General features: G+C 36.5%; 2 protein-coding genes and 1 long non-coding RNA gene across 4 annotated transcripts; 2 read left to right on the top strand and 1 right to left on the bottom strand.

Annotated features, from left to right (window-relative positions):
• The first annotated feature begins 1746 nt into the window (after positions 1 to 1746).
• LOC106617777 (dopaminechrome tautomerase) lies at positions 1747 to 6622 on the top strand. 2 transcript variants are annotated; one of them, XM_036368084.2, is made up of 7 exons: positions 1788 to 1879; positions 2742 to 3062; positions 4760 to 4995; positions 5060 to 5244; positions 5314 to 5541; positions 5672 to 6193; positions 6267 to 6622. In XM_036368084.2, exons 3-7 carry the CDS (start codon positions 4788 to 4790, stop codon positions 6390 to 6392), a joined length of 1269 nt encoding a protein of 422 aa, XP_036223977.2. In that variant the 5' UTR covers positions 1788 to 1879; positions 2742 to 3062; positions 4760 to 4787; the 3' UTR covers positions 6393 to 6622. The 2 variants fall into 2 exon arrangements, with proteins under 2 accessions (XP_014090653.2, XP_036223977.2); XM_014235178.3 differs by lacking the exon at positions 2742 to 3062 and having other exon boundaries at positions 1747 to 1879.
• A 4398-nt stretch (positions 6623 to 11020) lies between these two features.
• On the bottom strand, positions 11021 to 12214 carry LOC138855754 (uncharacterized). The gene is made up of 2 exons (XR_011394827.1): positions 11626 to 12214; positions 11021 to 11480 (listed from the first exon to the last, which is right to left on the bottom strand). It is a non-coding gene; the product is annotated as an uncharacterized lncRNA (long non-coding RNA).
• A 1604-nt stretch (positions 12215 to 13818) lies between these two features.
• Positions 13819 to 15581, top strand: LOC118681377 (dopaminechrome tautomerase-like). The gene is made up of 5 exons (XM_070105624.1): positions 13819 to 14079; positions 14143 to 14327; positions 14397 to 14624; positions 14736 to 15245; positions 15317 to 15581. The coding sequence occupies exons 1-5, from the start codon at positions 13869 to 13871 to the stop codon at positions 15404 to 15406; spliced, it is 1224 nt and encodes a 407-aa protein (XP_069961725.1). The 5' UTR covers positions 13819 to 13868; the 3' UTR covers positions 15407 to 15581.
• The last annotated feature ends 4872 nt before the right edge of the window (positions 15582 to 20453 follow it).

Below are 20453 nucleotides of genomic sequence, written 5' to 3'. Positions count from 1 at the left end.
TTGGGGTATCAGATATCATTACACTAAAATCAAATCTCTTGGTCAATCCTCTTATTTAATAATCTAAAACGGATGTATAATTTATCTCAAAGCTCCAATACTACCTACAACTACCTACAATACTAAAGCGATCAGAGTGAGAATCTTCGGTATAATCAATAGCTCTTTGACAGCAAATACCGGATTAATGCGGTAAAAGTAAGCAATATGGGCATTAGATCGATACAATTTCTTTGGAAGTTTTCGTAATAGAATTTTAGTTTTAAAAGAAAAACGTTAAAATTTTCCAAAACCTGCAATGAGGTGATATCTTTAAAATTTTTGTATTCATATATAATATATAACGCGGTGTCAGTACAAAAAATATTAATCCGCAATACCCTAGCCAGTTACAATAAGAAAAATGTTTGATAAGTATCCCTTTTTTATCAACTACAGTGGATGCGGAAACAATTCGATTCCCGACTTATGTAAATTTGCCCTTTGTTTTCATAAACACGGCATATACTCGGGATACTATATAAACGGATACTGCCGTTTGGACCCCAGAGGGAAATGCTTGAGACATCCTTCATCGTATACAAAGCCAAAAAATCGGTTTTATTGGGATCCATTCGTTGTTGCTTATTGATCGTGGTGGACGATTTGTGATTGATGTATCAGCACCCGAATAATACTTATCAGTCTTCGTTTTGGTAACAGCAGCTTTTTTCTTTGACGCACGAAATTTTATTTTGGCTGTTTTTCAAATGCCAAAACTTGGTCATTAAAAATACTATATATATTGAACATATTTTTCGAAAATTAGAAAATGAATATTTGATCTTTTCAAGGTTAGGTCAAACTACAGAGCATATATGAAATTCTCAAAACTCTAATTCTTCATCAAGGGTTAAAATCCTCTTAATTTAAAAGTATTTTCTAAAATTTGGTTTGAAATTTTTCTATATATATTTAAACAAATTTGTTACTGGCCCTCTCTTTAATTAGTATATAAGAATTAGAAAATTCTCAGACAAATATACATAAAAATTTCGAGTAAAGTGCAAAAATAGTGCAAAATTTCTCGTTACTTAATCAAAATGAAATGCATTTTCTTACTAATAATAGCAATTTCTTCCTAATGATAAGAACAGTAAAAAATATAAACAAACAATAAAAACTAATACTCAAGTGAGAAGCAATTATTATGAGAAATGTGGAATCTATTTTTAATTTAATAACAATAAAAAAATTATTGTTCATTAAAAGGTAATAGGTTGTTATTCTAAGGGGGGTCGGTTGGGCTGTTCAGTGAAGCTTTAAAATAAAAATCCCAAGCCAACACATCTACACCAGTCAATAGGTACTTCCTTTATTTATATTCAGTTGACCAAAGCAAACAACCGTAAAATAAACGTTATATTGACAACGCATAAAACCGTCACCAACCCGCCCAAAAACTGCTCAATCCAGCTTTAGAACAAGCTCAGAGTGAAAAATCATTTAGCGAACCTGTAACCGCATATGCGTCTCATTGAAAAAGGCGTAGATTAGCACACACATACTCACACGCAACCACTTATAAGTACTCATGCATATGTCGAGTGTGTGACATAGATAAGGAAGGGTGAACGGGGCCGGAATGTCTATTATGTTGTTGTTGTTGACTTAGCCGTTTCTGTTGATACGTGCTGTACGTCATTGATGTTGCGAAACGAAGAAGATTTGTGCGTCTGTATCGATCTTCCGGTGAATATGAAAAATAGTTTCTCGTTGTAATCGCAGACGCAAACATCTCTTGCGTTGGAGCTTTCGTAAACGCATACATACCATATATACAGTTTAAAAAACCATTTAACGGGTTTTTGGAAGAAGTGAATGTGATAAAATAATTTAGGTGAGAAAAGCTGTTAATCTTCATGACATTGATCAAAAGGCATATGAATACCTGAAGAGAGTGGTGTATGCAATAAAGAAGAATTAAAATTGGAAAAATACTGATTTTGATTCACTAAAAATTCAATATTTCGAAAACACATGTTTCCAAATGAACTTGTTACAAAAAGTTAATGCGTTTCATTTGTATACTGATATTAAAACTTATAATTTTATACTCGAAGATTTAATTTCACAAGGATGAGTTAATTTCTAAATACTACATTATGTACAAGATGTATAATAAATCTGGCAATCCTATAACTAATTTTAAACGATGTAGCAATTTGGTCAGTGTTTGCATGAAAAACTTTAGTTTTTGTTTTTGGATTTCGAATATCCCGCAATCTAATGTTGTAACAACGTCCCAGAATGAAGCGTCGGAGACCCTATAAAAAATATATATGTATACTATATAAATGACAAATTTAACGAGCTGAGTCGATTTAATCGTGCACGTCTGTATGTATATACGCGAAATAGTCCCGCAGTTTTCGAGATATCGATTTGAAACTTTGTTCGCCATTATCCAAAATTTTCATTGCTGGAATTTACTGCAAACACAAAAAAAAACGTTGACCTCGGTTGCATACTTAGATTGCATCTATTTCATATATTTACACCGCAAGTCAATACACTGTTTAACAGATTTCTACATAAATACCCTATAAATATGTTATAGGTGATCTAATTATCTCGAATAGTATGTAATAGCATTACAGTTAAATTTGATTTTCAATTAAATTTCTTGGTACTCGTTAAACCCATATCACCGGAATTTAATAGTAAGTGATTTTCGTTAAACAATTTATTACATGCTTAAGGCAAAATCGTGCATCCACTTAAACTTAAAAAAATATTGATTAAAAGTACTGATAATGAATAAGTTTCACTGTGAAGCAAGAAACATATAAAAAGATGTGTTAATTCCAAATAGACAGCAGTCCATATCTAAGAGCGCACTTGTTGAAAACAATTCTCTCAAAAGTATACAATTTCTTTAAAAAATTTCAAAAGACATTTCACAAACACGCGCCTAAAATTTCCGAAACGGTGAAAGTTATTACGTCAACAGCAAATGACACAACAATAAGTCTTACCATTTAGTTTACATCTTTCCGTTACATCGTTGAAGATTTTTTGAGGTAAGTTTGCAAACAAATATTCATAACCACGATTACCGGTTCTTGAATTTACTACGCAAAAGTGTAAGCTTGAAGATTTTCGAATATAAGTATGAATATACATATTTTAGGTACATGTGAAATTAATTTAAAAAAATGAGTGATTTCTTGAATGTGAAAGTGATTTTGCCGAAAAGTTTAACTGAATTGTTGAAAAGATTATCGAATAAAAAATGAATGCCTAAAAATAAGAAGAGGTTAAAAAAATGTATTTCCATATTTAGTTTCGCTGATAACTGATACGGTGATATACTTTTTGTGGTGCCTGCTGATATAGTATCAAGTCGGCTTTCGTTGAGCTAAATTACTGATTTCATACAGAAGTATGACAGTATTTAGAATCCCCCATACTTTTAGCTCAAGGCATGATTTGAAGTGAATACCTTCTTTTTTAACGAAAGCATCAAAATTTTTTAACTTAAAGAGACAGTGCTTGAAAATTGTCGTGCTGGGATCAGAGAGATAACAGAAGCTCTCGACATCTCTTATGGATCGACTCAACACATTTCGGTTAATGTTTGGGATATGAAGCGTATCAATGCTAAACTCGTACTAAAAGACCTAAATCGTTTACAAAAGCGACCTTCACAGCATAGCTGAGGATCCAACATTCATCAAACACATGAGGTGGGTTTATGAATATGACGTTGAAACTGTCGAAAAATTTAATGTGATGCTTCCAAAAAGAACCGAAACCGGAAAAACCAAAATTCGCTGAGTTCACTGAATCCCCAGCCGAGGCTTATAACAAGTGTATGGTAAATTAAATTAAGTTGGCATGCTTGTATAGGGTCAGGTGCCTATTTTGAAGGCGATAATAAATATTTTTATTAATATACGTGAAAATATAGTTTTTTTCTTAGTTCCCAGTTAGAGAGGAAAATGCTCGACGAGGATCTGAAAAAATTTCGAAGCAAATAAAAAAAAATTTAAAGACCATCGCGCAAGGCGGTTCATAGTAAAGTGTCTAATAAATCTCCGGATATATTATCGAATTTTTATCGTATTTAATAGACATGCCGCACAAGTTTTTACTAAAGAATTGCAACCTCAAATTTACGATAGTGAAATATTCGAGATTCTAGATTTGAATACTTTTTGCCGTGAAACCGACTCAAATTTTATTTGCCCAAGAACTGTCCATTCGGCAGCATTCCTCAAAATTATTTTGAAAATTTTTGAGTATGGAAAGTTAAGAGAGCCTAATATATTAGCATTCTGAAATAACTGTATAGTTATAAAATAATAGTATTAGCTGAGAATTTTAAATTCAAAACATGATCAACTTAAAAGAGTTTCACTGTAGATATAAACTTGAGTATACTTCTGAATAAATATTAATGTTTGTATGTATAAATATAGTTAAGTAAAATAAGTATACTAAAAATAAATACAAACAAATATTAAAATTCACTTTCACTGTCACTTATACGCTAGAAAAAACTTGCGATAACGGAATATATGTATGAATATAGAAAACGTATTAGATTGAAAATGAGTAAAATTAAAAAGAGTTATTTTTGTTATTCGATGAATTGTGATAATTTTCGCTTTTTAAAGTTCTTATTCATGTATTCTTCCAGTGCATAAAATAAATAGTAGACAACAGCTCTGATATAAAGCATAAATACTAATTTCTCACGTTTTGTATTTTACAGCAAAAGTTCTACATACGAAATTTACATAATGTTGGGAAGATTTTTCGTAGTACTTTTATTGGTTCTAACACCGCATGCCATACTCAGTGTTAAACAACGCGAGCTAGAAACGGTCTATCAATGGAAACAAATGGTATTTGGCTTCCCTACGGAGGCAGATCGTCAAGAAGCAATAGCCAATGGCAATTTAGTGCCAGAAAACGCAACACCCATCGATGTGGCAACCCATCAGCACTGTAAGTAATGTGTAAACTTAATTAGCAATAACGAAATCACACCAATTTCCCACACACTTCACAGCGGTAAAGGGATCACGTGTCTTTACAACAGTACCCAGATTCACAACGGGCATTCCGTACACCTTGGCGGTGGTGACTGACGCCAATGAGCCGAATGGACCAGTCCTGCAGCCATATCCCGATTACAGTTGGCACAATTCACATGGCAGTAATTGTGATAAAATTACTTCTGTATTCCGTGTGGCAGTAAGTTGAAATTCATGTTGATCATGTGTGTGGGCATAATATTTTCACTTCTTTTTTACCACCTTGTAGATCACGGAGTGCAATCAAATGTTCGTACTTGATTCGGGCGTTATCAGCGGAGTTCAACATTGTCCACCGCAGCTACTCGTCTTCGATTTAAACACCGACACCTTATTCCATCGTTATCGTTTCGAATCAAGCATGTACGTAGCAGTCGCTTCACTCTTCATCACGCCATTAGTTATTGTGCACGATCCACCGCCGAAAGGACGCTGCCGCAAACTACAAGTCTACATTGTACGTAAGATGTTGGCTTACCAAGTTTTCCACACACACAGTTACCTGCTACTAACTCATTCTAAACTCGTGTGCTTACTATTTTTCTCATTGTTTTTTTGTTTGTCTGTGTACTTATAAATTATTCAAGGCTGATGTCACGTTTCATGGTCTGGTTGTATATGACTCGGAATTAAATACTGCTTGGCGCGTCGAGAATAAATTCATGTATCCCGATCCCGATCATGGCACACACTCAATTGCCAATGAGAAATTCATTCTAATGGATGGCATGTTTGGTTTGGCCAGCGATCGAGAACAGCTCTACTTCCATCCACTGGCCAGTGTCAGCGAGTATGCAGTGCCGTTGAGCGTCATAAACAATCGTACCAATTTTAAGGAGAGTGTGGATGCCATGCCTCAGGCTTTTCGAACGGTGGGCAAACGTAGCAGTCCATGTGCCACCCAGGCGATGGACAGCCACAAGAATCTCTACTGTGTTACATTCAATCCAATCATGTTGACTCGTTGGAGTCCGAATAAGCCGTACAATATTAAGCATGAGATCGAAATACCGGCAGATCGACAACTGATTGAATTTGTAAGCGGCATGAAGGTGCACAAAAACGATGTCGGCAAAGAAGAATTATGGATGATGTCGAATCGTTTTCAGGTAAGCAATTGCTTGTGATTCGTATGCCTCAATTTGTATTAGGTTTTATTGCCAATATTTTGCTCATTTGCAGAAAATCTCCAGAGGCACTATGGATTTTGGTGAAGTTAATTTCCGCATTTTGCGTCGACCACTTGATGACATACAACATGCGTCCATATCAAGTCAAGATCTGAGTCAACGACTTATCTTCACTTGATTTTGCAAAAGCTTATACAATTTTAACATTGTTGAAACCTTTTATGGATAGTTACTGCACAATATTCGTATATGGTATATGCACTTTATAACAGTATTTGCAACTCCAGCAGAAAGTAGGAAATACCTTTTGTAAGCACAATGCTAAATTTTCTAATTGTAGCACATTAAAAAGCACTCCAACTATATTCTGTTATTGGATATTAATAAAGCTGTAATATTAGACTGTAAGGGTTGAGAAGTATTTGGCCTAACAATGACAGAACGGCTCTTTGACCGACAAAATAGCTTTATTCTTCAATATGAGCTCAATTTAAAATTGTTTTCTCTATATGGCTGAGAAGGTGTAACGGTTCTCCAACATTTCTATAATTTGTTTGTTTCGATCTTGAGAGAAAATGAAGCAGGGTCTTCGGAATACGGTGAGTAGGGGACTAGTCGTACCGTAATTCTTTCAATTTCTCAGTCGTAAAGGAAGCTGAATGTACCGGAAGCGAGTTGCGTGGCTCAAATCGAACGCAAGCGATTTTTAATTGTGACACGTTTTCTCAGTCAGGCCAAAAATCTTCCAACCTATGTAATATATGGTTTAGTCAATTTATTGGTGCTTTAGATTCAGAAGTCTTTAAATCGTTTTCGGAATTAAACGCAGTACTTAAAAAAAATCAAATATAAATATTGAATATATCGGTAATGAAAATACCGAAATATAAATTTATTTCTTAAACACTTAACAATTTCCGATATATGTAAGTAACAAAAATTTCTTTAAAGGTTTCCATCGGCTATTAAGTAAACTTTTTTTAAATTAGTTCATAGTAAAGCTAATTATTTTTACTCTTAATTTATATCAAGTTTTTAAAATATAAGCAATAAAGTCATAAACCATTTCTATAAGCAATGAATTGACACAAAAAAGGGAGGAACGATGGAATCAAAATATATATCAACGATATATTGGAACTAAGGAAAAATATGAATCGGTCTTATAAAGCTTTTGCAATTTTAATAGGTTTGAAGAAAGCACATAAATAGGAGCTGTCAGGTCGTGAGTCGTTTTAATAATATTGGTCATATTTTTATATTGTCGTATGAAAATCAGAACACAATGTCGGAAGCTCAGACTTTTATTTACTTTTTCTAAAGAGCCAATATGCTCTACCTCCGTTTTCAATTGTAGCTGTCTTCGATGCCCCAAGCGTTGGGAAGTTGCCAATCGTACAAACTATACCAAATGCTCAAACAAACGGGCAGTAATTGTGGTGCAACATTGCGCTAACATGACTCTGACGCATTCGCAAACGTGCTACGATTCTTTCTTGGTATGTTCTAGTAACTCCTTATTTTCGTTTTCTATATACAATTATAATTGATTTCAAGTCTTAAGTTTTTAAAATCAAAGACTAAAACGAACTTTGTATTTTCATTTATCATTTCAGCCATTCACAATAATAAAACTAATTTAAAATATGCAAAAACAAAACTTTGTAGCAATTAGAAGTTTGCGGTTATACCACTTTAATAAGGTATCCGCATCCTCTCTTATACGAATTCAACTCGATAACTTTGTTGTTGCTTTTACATGTAATTTTTTTGACAAAAGATCAAAAGCGAAAATTATGAATCGAAGGCAGCTTGTGTTTCTTAGAACATGTTGCCGACAGGAAATGATTACTTCACTTCTGTTTTTTATCCGCTTTTTCATAAAATTCGGTATTTTACTTAGTTATCTAAGGATAAGATATATATTTCTAGCATACCTCAAAATTCTAAAAAGAGCTTATTAACAAAATTAAATACAATATATATTATAGTACAGTACCAAGTAATAATGTAATAAATATTAATTAAGACATTATTTGGGGATGTATTTCTGAAATTTCGGTTAAAATTTTAATTTCAGAATTTGGGTATCTGAAAAATTTGCTTTTTCCGTGGAACAATGAATGCCTAAATGCGTACTCATTATTAAAATAACTGGCTGAATGGTAAGATTGAGTCGCATGAAAAGATTATCAGCGAAATAAATGCATGTGCGTATTTACATAGAGAATTTTCGGTTTCAGAGAGCGTTAGTATATACGTCCCGGTGGCCTTGTGTGACTTTATAGCTCTGACAATTTTTTTCAGGTTTTTCCGTTTATATTAAGTACATATCTTCTAATATAAATTAGAGACTCACTTATTGATAAGGTTCATCTAAAGGGAGATAAACTGTTATATTTCTTATTCAAAACAATATGCGGAGTTTCCGGCATCTGTTTTCATACAATTATTTTAAATGAGCCCAAATATTTACAAATCCCCTTTTTTTATTGTTTTGCAAGAACGAGTTTTTAATTATATAGTACTTAATAAGCAAACAACCATTAAAATGAAATATTTAATACAAAATGTGGTTACCTCTTTTCTCTTAAATTTTATTCGCAGAGAGCAGAGCGAAACGATCAAAGTACGTTACTACACCGACTTATTGGACCAATTCGACGTCAAATTGCAGAATATATCATATATACATATATAGTTTTTGCTTAATTCATTTAAACTGGTAACTTAATGTTGTTTAAGAAATAACTTCTTCTCCACTTTATGATTTTATTTTCCTTGGTTTTTCTCGTTTTGAAACTGATTTCGAGATCTACTCGGAATGTAAAAACTCATACTTTATACTCTATACTATTCAGGAAGGGTCTAATAGCCCAAGCTGTAGAACAGAATATTTGAAAGTAATCCGATTATAAGTCAGTATTAATGGAAAATCATAATTGACCTATAATCCTGGAAACTTTAGTTCTATCCACGCTTTAAAGAATCAGTTGCTCATTGTGCTGTCATTATCTCCAGTTAATAAGCTTTTGAGTCTTTAGGCTCACTCAGTTTGTTTAAATTAAACAATACAGATGCAACGAATTTTAAAATTTATTTCTAGTATACTTGTATGTTCTAATCTTGTAGCATCTATTTATAAGTATACATATGTATATGAAATCGATTTAGCTTATTATTTTTACACTTTAATACCCGTAATAAAGCAATTAGTCGTTTATTAAATTTATTCATTCATCAAAATTAACATATGTATAAGTACATGCATATAATTTGATTGTCAATTTGTTTTATTCATTATTTCAAGTAACGGAAAGTGCACATTTATTTAGTTAATTGCAACCCAAGTAAAGAGTGTTTTTTAGGTGTACAGAACTTTTACTTGGAAGGATCAAGGCCTAGGAGATACCTTCAGGTGTAGGCAAAACTTTAAATCAAACTGGGGAAGTACTACTCTGTAGCATCCATTTTAGGCAAAAGCATACAGATTTATTAGAAGGAGATTCTTTCTGAATTTTATTAAGATTTCTTTTATATTGACCAATAAATGTGGAATAAAGTCAAGCGGAAGCTCGAAAATATTCATATTCGATATATGGGGGCTACGGGAAGTATTGACTCGATTTTGCGTATTTTTGGCACAAGGGCATACTGTCATCAAAAAAATTGTCGCCCCGAATTTCAAAACTAGACCTCTCAGATTGACTTATACAAGTATGTTCGGTAAACTACCAGCCATATGCACTGGAGTCCACACAGTTGGTGTAAAGGTTCTTGAAAAATTATGGCCCGAAGTCGCCATTTTTTGGCATAAAATGAAATACCTTGAGGACAAAGTTTTACTTTCCCAGGATATAATGGGAATGATTGGATAATCTCACATACAATTTTCTCTTACTACTGCAATCCCATATACCAATTTATTGTTTGGTATGTTCTTTTAGTGCTTCGTTATGACACTTTATAGGTTTTCGTTTAATGACATTTTATAACTGCATATCTACATAACTCGATTAGTTTTAAATAATAAAAACAACCGTTAGGTGAAGAAAAATATTATTTTCTGTAGCATCATGTTGCGAGAGTGTAAAAATATTAGGCTGATTAATATTTGGACTTTATTAGTCCGCAAATGCAATCGCATTTAGTGTTAGATAGATTTTACGGCATGTAGCCACTGCGAACTGTGAATATCATCCGGTCGGTTTAATGTTGCATCACTTTTCTAACATAACCGAAGCTTTCATCTTTGTATCATGACTTACAAACTCTACTCGACGTCGTTTTTGCAAATGATTCAAGTTTTTTGGTTGATTTCAATCAATCGCTTTTTCTTTACTTTTTCGTTGTTAAGCAAGAGATGTGGATGGACGACTCGCATAAAGCAAGTTTTCGACAACTTTACGACCTCCGCCGAATGTTTTGTGACACTAAAAATGTGTGATCCTATTGGAAACACAAAATTTCAAGCACACTCGTTGTTCAATTTCTCTGTTCCATGGTAAAAATCGGCAGACAATATTTTCACGTCGTAAGCAAACAGCTGAGAAACACAAAAAAGGTTGTACCCATTTGGGAAAATTGTTATTTGTCGATTAGCTTCACGCGTGCAGTTTAAACAAGCCTGCCCCGGGTTAAATTTCTTCAGATGGTAAGCCACTCATCATGTCCGTCGTATTTTATGGAACAAAATAAAAAACGGGCTATATTCTGCGAAATGTTTATTGATCTTTCGGTAATTTTATCCTTGAAAAAAAAGTGACGAATCGAGATAGCGAATTCATTGAATAAAAAAAAATATGATTAAATTTGATTTTTTACTTTATTATTAATGTATTAAATAAATTATAATACTGAGTTCGCAATTCGAGTTATTAAACTAATGTAAAGTAAAGATCATTGAGCTCTTTGGAATATGCTTTCGTTGTGTTTCTCTGTAATATATGCTATTAAATCTCATTAGTTATTTCCGTTGTCACATCAGCATTGTTAATCTTCTTGCCCGATCCCAAACCGCTAAGAAGGCCACCAAGAAAACTGCCGATCAAATTTGCATTTCCTGCTGGACGACCAGGAGCAGGCTGCGCTGGCGCCGAGACTGCAACAGGCGATGGAACGGGCGCAATGGCGCCCATACTATTGCCACCAGCACCAAATCCACCACCAATAGCGGGTCCATCGCAATTGTAAATTTTGCTCAACTTTTCAATATCGTAGTTGAGAGTCCTTCCCGTTGACCCATACGTTGACTGCCACTCGGTTGCTTGGGGGAGGAAAATACGTACACTAATTAAATGTGTCAGTGTTCAAAATGTATATATATAATATATGTATGTATACATAACATATATATAAATAAATATATATATATATATATTGCATAACAGATAGAAAATAAAAGCAGTTACATATGTCGACGAGAAGGAAGTACTTTATCAGCAATGCTGTAGGAGGACATGCCTCTCTGTAAACTTGTAGGCAAGTGATGCGCGCACTTACTTAATACAGTCACCAGACCCCGGTTTATTGAACCAAATGGGGAACCTATACACGCTGTGAATTTTCAACTAATCGTATAATAAATAATAAATGAATTTGCTCAAGTGGCAAAAGTGCTCTGACGTCTGGCGGTGTTTTTATTTACTTTTCTGATTGTATATACAGTATGTGTGATCTGTTTTGAGATATTATATAACCGTAAGTTACTGTGAATAAAATGGTGTTAAGTAGATATTTATCTTTGTGCATATTTTGTTTTTGAAGTATAAGTCGAAAAAATGTGTAAACCCTCAGCACGATCTCCTTAATTGTATTATTTGAAAATAAGCTTAGAAACTATCATGTGTTTATGTGGTCAATTCATCGTGGTCATTTCAAATGTTCAACTATTTGAAAATATTATTCAAAATTATGAAATTGATTCAGAGTCGGCGAGGAAAATTTCTCCGAAACGGCTAGACCAATCAACTTGAAATTTTTACACAACCTTTTTAGATATATTTGTCTGGTAGCGATCGAAAGAATAATATTTTTAATAATAATTGATTTGTTAGGCCACTTTGAAGTGTAAACCTTTTCACAAAAAACGAGTCCATTTTTGGAAAGCTACCATTTTATCAAAAATCAAACTTTTTTACTGGCCTTTCGACATTACCTGTATTCACCTATTCTACTAATAAATTTTGGTCTCTGCTCCATAGAGACATTTTTAAGCAAAAAAATATTTTTTCTGACTTACAAATGGATATATCTAATCACTTAAGTTTTACTCAAATATGGCTAAATGTTTATGAAAAGTCCGTTTTGTCTGACGTTGGCGGGTTTGTACTGAGAGTGAAGTAATCCGTCTATAGTACATTCAGTGCAAGAGAGAAGGGTGAAGGGGGGATAGGCGACAATTGCTATAATCATCCTGGAGTCCGGTTTTTCTCTACGAGTTCATCTATATCGAGGTATAAAATCATTAAACATCCCATTCCAAGATTTCTGACCCTTTACCCATACAAATAATAATATTATTCTTGCTGTATTCTTCCTGAGCCGTCATTCTATATTTTCATTTCTCTTTAGCCCCAATCTAATGAAATATTAGTATTTACGTTGTCCAAAAGGAATAGTATTGTTGCTAAGACTTTGTTGATCAAACACACCTATTTTTGTTCGACCAATCCCATTGAAACCTCACTCAGTTGAAAATATTTGACCAATCAAAGAAACTTCGCGTTTAGCATTAACACGCTGAATACCCAAAAGATAAACAGAAATGGGTTGAGTCGGTCTATAAGAGATTATACCAACACTACTATTTTCAAGCACCTTTTCTTCAACTTTTTCGATTTTATCGTCACTAACAGAGGTGAATGGACGTCTCGCAAGTTAAGGAACGTATTATATATAACAATATATCATCTCTAAGAATATCTTAAATTCCTGTGGAAGAAATATTCGAAGTATTACAATAACACCAAACACTCTTTCAATTGATTGAGACCATTTCCGACAGATATTTATCAAGCACATAATGAAAAACCAAAAATTTGTACCATATAAGTAAAACATCGCTGTCAGAGATAAAGCAAACAATTATATAAATTAAGAACACAACAATGGCGGATCCCAAAACATATATTTCCAAGTTTAGACTAGAAAAATGCGGATGAGGCTTTAAACAAATTACAAAGCACACAGCTTCAAAGTTTATATAAAATATCGTTCAATATGCTGTAAAGATAGTTCAGCTATATTTTCCACTCAAAGATTCAATACCTACCTCCGAACGAACACGGGGATGAAACGAACTCGAGTTCGAGTATTAATATTTCAAAATACCTGTATTGTTGTGTATAATAACAACAACCAATGATAATAAAAAATATTGTAGATAACATGTTTAATTTGAAAGAGTTTCACTGTAGATAAATTAGTTGTAGGCTGTTGAGATTATTTCAAAACAAATATATATGTTTGCATACATATATAAATGTATCTGCGTAAAGTAAGTCTACTAAAAATAAGTACAAATAAATTTTATATTTTTCAATTAAATTAATTCAAGTTCTCTTTCAGTCCATCATATAAATACTAGACCATCGTTATAAGGTTCATTAGTTTTTCTACATTTCACAGCAATAGTTCTACTTACGAAATCAGCATGATGTGGGGAGGATTCTTCGCTGTACTGTTATTGGCTCTAATGCCACACGCCATACTGAGTGCTGAACAACTCGAGGTGGAGGCAGTCTATGAGTGGAAACAAATGGTATTTGGCTTCGCCACGGAAGCAGATCGTCAAGACGCAATAGACAATGGCAATTTATCACCAGAAAATGCAACACCCATCGATGTGGCGGTCCATCAGGACTGTAAGTAATGTGTCAACTTAAGTAGCAATAACAAAATCACACCAATTTCCACACACTTCACAGGCGAAAAGGGATCACGTGTCTTTACAACAATACCCAGATTCACAACGGGCATTCCGTACACTTTGGCGGTGGTGACTGAGGCCAATGAGGCGAATGGACCAGTCCTGCAGCCATATCCCGATTACAGTTGGCACAATTCAAATGGTAGTGATTGTGATAAAATTACTTCTGTATTCCGTGTGGCAGTAAGTTTAATTTCATGTTGATCATGTGTATGTGTTTAATATTTTCACTTCTTTTCTACCACCTTGTAGATCACGGAGTGCAATCAGCTGTTCGTACTTGATTCGGGCGTTATCGCTCAGGTTCAACGTTGTTCTCCGCAGCTACTTGTCTTCGATTTAAACAGCGATACCTTATCCTATCGTTATCGTTTCGATCCAAGCACGTACACAGCAGCCGCTTCACTCTTCATCACGCCAACAGTTTCTGTGAACGATCCTCCACCAACAGGTAGCTGTAGCAAAGTACAAGTCTACATGGTACGTAAGATGTCTGATTTCCAAGCTTTTCGCTCACATAATTAATTGCTCTTAACTCGTGTCCTTATTATTTTTCTTGGTTTTTTGTTTTATGCTAATAAATCACTCAAGACTGATGTCGCGTTGCATGGTTTGGTTGTATATGACTCGGAGTTAAATACAGCTTGGCGTATCCAGAATAGATTCATGTATCCCAATCCCGAAAATGGTGTACACTCACTTGCCGGTGAGTTATTCACTCTAATGGATGGCATATTTGGTTTGGCCAGTGATGACGAACAGCTCTACTTCCATCCATTGGCTTCTGTCCACGAGTATGCAGTGCCGTTGAGCGTCGTAAGCAATCGTACAATTTTTGAGAACAATTCAGGTGCCATGCCGCTGGCTTTCCGTCAGGTGGCCACACGTAGCAGTTCATGTGCCGCCGAGGCGATTGATAGTCAAAACAATATCTACTGTGTTACATTCAATCCAGTCATGTTGACTCGCTGGAATCCAAATAAACCGTATAATGTTCAAATGCCGGCAGATCCTCAACTGCTGGAGTTTGTAAGCGGCATGAAGGTGTACAAAACCCATACCGGCAATGAGGAGTTATGGATGATGTCTAATCGCTATCAGGTAAGCAATTGCTTGCTAAAACGTGGCTTAATTTGTACAAGTTTTTACTGTTAATGTTTTGCAAATTGCAGAAAGTCGCAAATGGCAATTTGGATTTTAATGAAGTTAATTTCCGCATTGTGCGTCGATCACTTGATGACGTACAGAACGCGACAAATTAAGATCTGACTCAACGACCAATCTTCAAATGATTTTGCAATAGCTTGGTCAATAATATTTTATATGCACCTTATAACAGTATTTGTAACTCCATTTGAAAGTGTAATATGCGTGTTGACTACAATATATTCTGTTATTCGATACTAATAAAATGGAATAAAACGAACATATACTACATATATGGGTTAAAAATTCTTTGGCATAAAAATTAAATATAGGTTTATTCTTTGTCATAAACTTTGTCTAGAATGCTTCATGTAGAGTGAAGATGAGTGTTGTAACGGTTCTCCAACATTTCGATATCGGTTCTTCGGTGGTACGCTTCGAGGCCTTCAAAATTTGTTTTGTTTTCATCTGGACCACGTCATTGCAGTGAAATTTTTTTCCAGCGATCCACTTTTTGAATCTGAGTGAGCCGGCTCTTCAGCCGAATAAAATGCAGTATGGTACACATCGACAGCAAGTAATTATTGATTTGAGGCGATCTCTCAGTCAGGCCAAAAGCCTTTCAGCCCATATAGGATATATAGTACAATAGGTTATGATCGCTTTAGATACATAAGTATTTAAATCGAGTTCGGAATCAGTCAAAATTCTTACAAAATTAGTTAAATATAGATATGGAACACATTTGCAGAGAAAAACAGCAATTTTAATCTACTTTTCTTAAACCCTTAAAAGCTTCGAATAGAATCATATTAAAATTAAAAACCGAAGTCAGCGCTCAGAACTACTTTTCTGATGAGCCAACAAAAAATATCTATGCATAGTTTGTTCTTCTTACTTTTCTGCTGCCTATTTAAGATTAGTTGCTTTAATAACAAACGTGTGTTGTCCTAAGTAGGTAGGTAGGTAGGTAAAGTGGCTGTCATTCGACACACTTAGGCCTTTAGGAGGCCCATTGTGATACCACTGGGACTGTGATCCCCTCACTATATTGGCTCCCCTCTGAACCACCCCGTACTTCTGATGAACTTCATCAGTGAGACAAGTTTTATCTGTGCAACCTCCGAGACGTCGTCAAGAAACCCACGACCGATGGTTGCGATTCTTTTCCTATATAGTGCTGCGCAATCGCATAGAAGATGTTTAATGGTCTCCTCCTCTTCTACTTCCTGACAGCTTCTACAATAGTCGTTATATGGCGCGCCAAGTCTACTTGCATGTCTGCCTATTAGACAGTGGCCTGTTAGTACTCCTACGAGAGTTCTTATATCATTCCTCTTGAATTTTAACAGTCGGCATGTGCGGCTCATATTCCATTCTTGCCACGTTTGCCTGCTGGTTGAGCAGGTCAGTGATTGATTCCACTGACACTCGGCTATATTAATGACATGTTTGTCGATTAGGTTACTACACGTAGCCAGAGGCATATTTATGTCCACCTTACCAGGATCTAGTTGTAGGGTGGTGCCTGTTCTGGCTAGTTCATCTGCTACGCAGTTCCCAGGGATGTCACTGTGTCCTGGAACAAATTGCAGATTTACCGTGAAATAGGATGACAGATCCGTTAGAAGATCATGGCAATCCTTCACTGTCTTCGACGAAATCCTATGAGACATCAGAGATTTCAAAGCCGCCTGGCTGTCTGTATATATAAATACACTTCTTGTTGTGATTACGCTTTTCGTTAGTACAAGAAGGCTTTCTTTAATTGCAGTGACTTCTGCTTGGAAGACACTGCAGTGGTCTGGTAACCGGAAGGCGATTTTGGTATCTAGTTTAGCCGAGAAGACACCGCCGCCTACTCGGTTATCCAGCTTGGAACCATCCGTATAGAAGCTTATCCCTGCTTCCTTGTCCACCACATCCCTTTCCCACTCCTCTCTGGAGGGGAAGGCAATATTGAGGACCGGATTTAGGTTCAGCTCCCTAGGATTGCGAAAATCCGTAGGTTTGGGAAGAAACGGGAACTTCCTAAGTATCATAGAATGCCCCTTGTTGCTGGCGACTAATAGGGAGGATTCCCTCAGTCTAAGAGCTGACTTCGCTGCCATTTACTTGCAGTACAAATCAGTTGGCAGCAAGTGTAAAATTATGTTGAGTGCCTGGCTTGGCGTAGTTCTGAGAGCTCCACTGATGCAAATACTAGCTGCTCTTTGTATACTTTCCATGCTTCTAATCGCATATTTCTTTTCTGTAATTGGCCACCATACTACTATCCCGTAGGTCATGATCGGCCTTACAATTGCTGTGTACAGCCAGTGCGCCACCCGAGGTGTCAGTCCCCACCTGGGCCCCACCATTCTTTTACATGTGTAAAGCGCTGTAGCAGCTTTCTTTACCCTCGCTTCCAAGTTTTGTTTCCAAGAAAGCTTCCTGTCCAAAATTAGTCCCAAGTAGCTTGCTTTATCTCCTATCGTTAGCCTGGTGCCATTTAAAAATGGCGGCGTGATTTCGGGAGTACTGTGTTTCTTAGTGAACAATACTAGTTCTGTCTTGCTAGCATTTAAATTCAGTCCGCATGATACGGCCCATCGATTAATCTCGTTTAATATGGTCTGCATAAGACTAGCGAGGGCGTTCGGGAACTTGCCCCTAACCGAGACTGCCACATCATCAGCGTAGGCCACAACATGTATCCCCTTCTTTTCTAGATCCACAAGCATTTTATTCATTGTCAGGACCCAGAGAAGTGGGGATTACACGCCTCCTTGGGGTGTACCCCTTCGGACAGATCTGTGCATCGTTGAAGCTCCCAGCGTTGAAATAATTGACCTGCCCAAGAGCATCTGTTCAATTAATTTCCGGAGAGGCTCAGATATGCCCAGATCTTTAAGCGCGCTCAATATGGCCTTCGCCTGGATGTTGTTGAAGGCACCTTCTATCTCTAGGAAGGCTACGAGGGTGTATTCTTTTATTTCCAGAGACTTTTCAATCTCTGCTACCACTGAGCTTAATGCCGTTTCTGTGGATCTACCCTTCGAGTACGCATGCTGCGAAACTGCCATTTTTCTTGGGTTTAGTATGTCTTTTATATGTATTTCTATTAGTCTTTCCAGCGTTTTTAAAAGAAATGATGAAAGACTAATTGGTCTAAAATCCTTTGGATTAATATGTGAGCTTTTGCCAGCTTTTGGGATATATATCACCTTAACTTCCCTTCATATCGACGGAATATAGTTCAATTTCAGTGCCCCTCTAAACATGGTTGTTATCCAGTTTGTTGTGTAGCTCAGGGACTGCTGTAACTGAGCCGGGAATAAACCGTCTGGTCCCGGCGTTTTATAAGGCTTGAAGCTGCCTATTGCCCAATAAACATTGTCATCTGACACTATGTCTAGCGGAGGGGACTCTGAGCCTACTTCACTCTCCATTATATGCTCCCCTATGAGGTTCTCGGAACTGTCTGGGAAGTGAGTATCCATTAGTAGGCCCAGAGTCTCTTTACTGGATTCCGTCCAGCTGTGATCTGGCTTCTGAAGGTATCCGATGCTATGTTTCGACTGTGTCATTATCTTTCTCAGTCGGGACACTTCTGCCGTATTTTCGATGTCATTACAAAAAGGTTTCCACGAATTTCTTTTTGCTTTTCTTACCTTCTTTTTGTATGCCCGAAGGTGGTTATGATAGTTATCCCACTCTATATCTTCTTGGGATAGTTTGGCAAAATTGAATTGCTTCCTGCAATTTTTCTGCATGTTCGTAAGTATTGGGGACCACCAAGGAGGTCTAATTCTTCCCCTACTGTACGTTAATGGACAAGCTACCTCTAGTGCTTGACGACAAGAATCTGTGAATCGTTTAACGAGGATGTCTAGGTTCTCTTTCTTTTCCGGTTGGAATGGTGGAATCATAGGAATACGCTTTTTTAGCTCCTGCATGTGCATCTGCCAGTTCGTTTTCCTATGATTCCTAAATTTCTCTTCCCTAACTACATTTTCTTCAATTATACACTCAATGTAGCGGTGGTCTGAGAAGGAGTGTTCTTCCAATACCCTCCAATGTGTTATTTTATCCACCAGTTCTTCCGATACCAGTGTAATATCTAATACTTCATGTCGGTTTCTGGTTATAAATGTTGGCGTACTACCTTTGTTACATAACAAAAGCTTACTTCCTATATAACTCACCCCTTTCATTAATATCCTTGCTTCCCCATAGAGTATGGTGCGCATTGGAGTCGCACCCAAGTATAATCGAACACTTGGATGCTTCGGGGTCTCGTACCAGCTCTTTGAACAGCTGCGATGGTACTGCTACCTCGTCGTACGGCATGTAGCATGATGCCAGCCGGTATTTCTTCTTGCCCGTCTCCCAGCTTACCACCGTAGTGTCGTTACTACTGTAACTGTGTAATAAAAAGACATTAAGCTTTTTGCTAGCCAATATACATGTCCTAGGCTTACCTACACAACCATTCGCGTATAGGTTATATCCTGGTGTCCTCAGACCGCAAATACGCCCTCCGTTAACCCATGGCTCCTGAATGAGGACAAAGTCAGGCCGTTCTTCTGCCATGCGGTTAACTAGGGCTAGAGACGCTAGTTTGCTGTGGTGCAGATTAATTTGGAGAAGACGCATTAGTTATTGTCTTCTCTGTATCTTCATGAGAGTCGCTTAAAAGCTCACTCTCAGTGTAAGGTTTAGAGAGTCTGACCGCAAGCTCAGACCCCGAAGTACACTCACCTTGATCTGTGATCTCTGCGTAGCTCGAGGACTCCACTGCATCTTCCTCGACTTCGCACTCCTATTCCGATACTAAGTTTTCTCCTGCATCGGCGTCTGATTTGTAGGTCATGACCTTTACTTTTGTGAATCCGTAGTTGATCTCTCAGCCACTTTTCGCTAGCGATTCTACGGATTCTTTTGTTAGAAGCAGCAGAATATGCATTGTGGCTCGTTTCGTCTCCACACCAGATTCCGCTGCGGGGTCGTCAAAGGCCTTGACGAATCTCCATCCCCCAGTTGGCAGATTTGGGTTGCAGGCTCTTATGAGCTGCATTATTTGGTCCGGCTGCGATGGTGTAGCCGGGATCCATACCCTTACCCTCGGTCGGGATGGGATGTCTTTCCTGTCTACCGCCACTAATTTGGCTCCGGGGTAGA

This window comes from Bactrocera oleae, chromosome 2 (genome assembly GCF_042242935.1).
Source record: "Bactrocera oleae isolate idBacOlea1 chromosome 2, idBacOlea1, whole genome shotgun sequence".
NCBI lineage: Eukaryota > Metazoa > Arthropoda > Insecta > Diptera > Tephritidae > Bactrocera > Bactrocera oleae.
The sequence above is the reverse complement of the archived record's forward strand: the minus strand, read 5'-3'. Positions and strand labels throughout refer to the sequence as shown.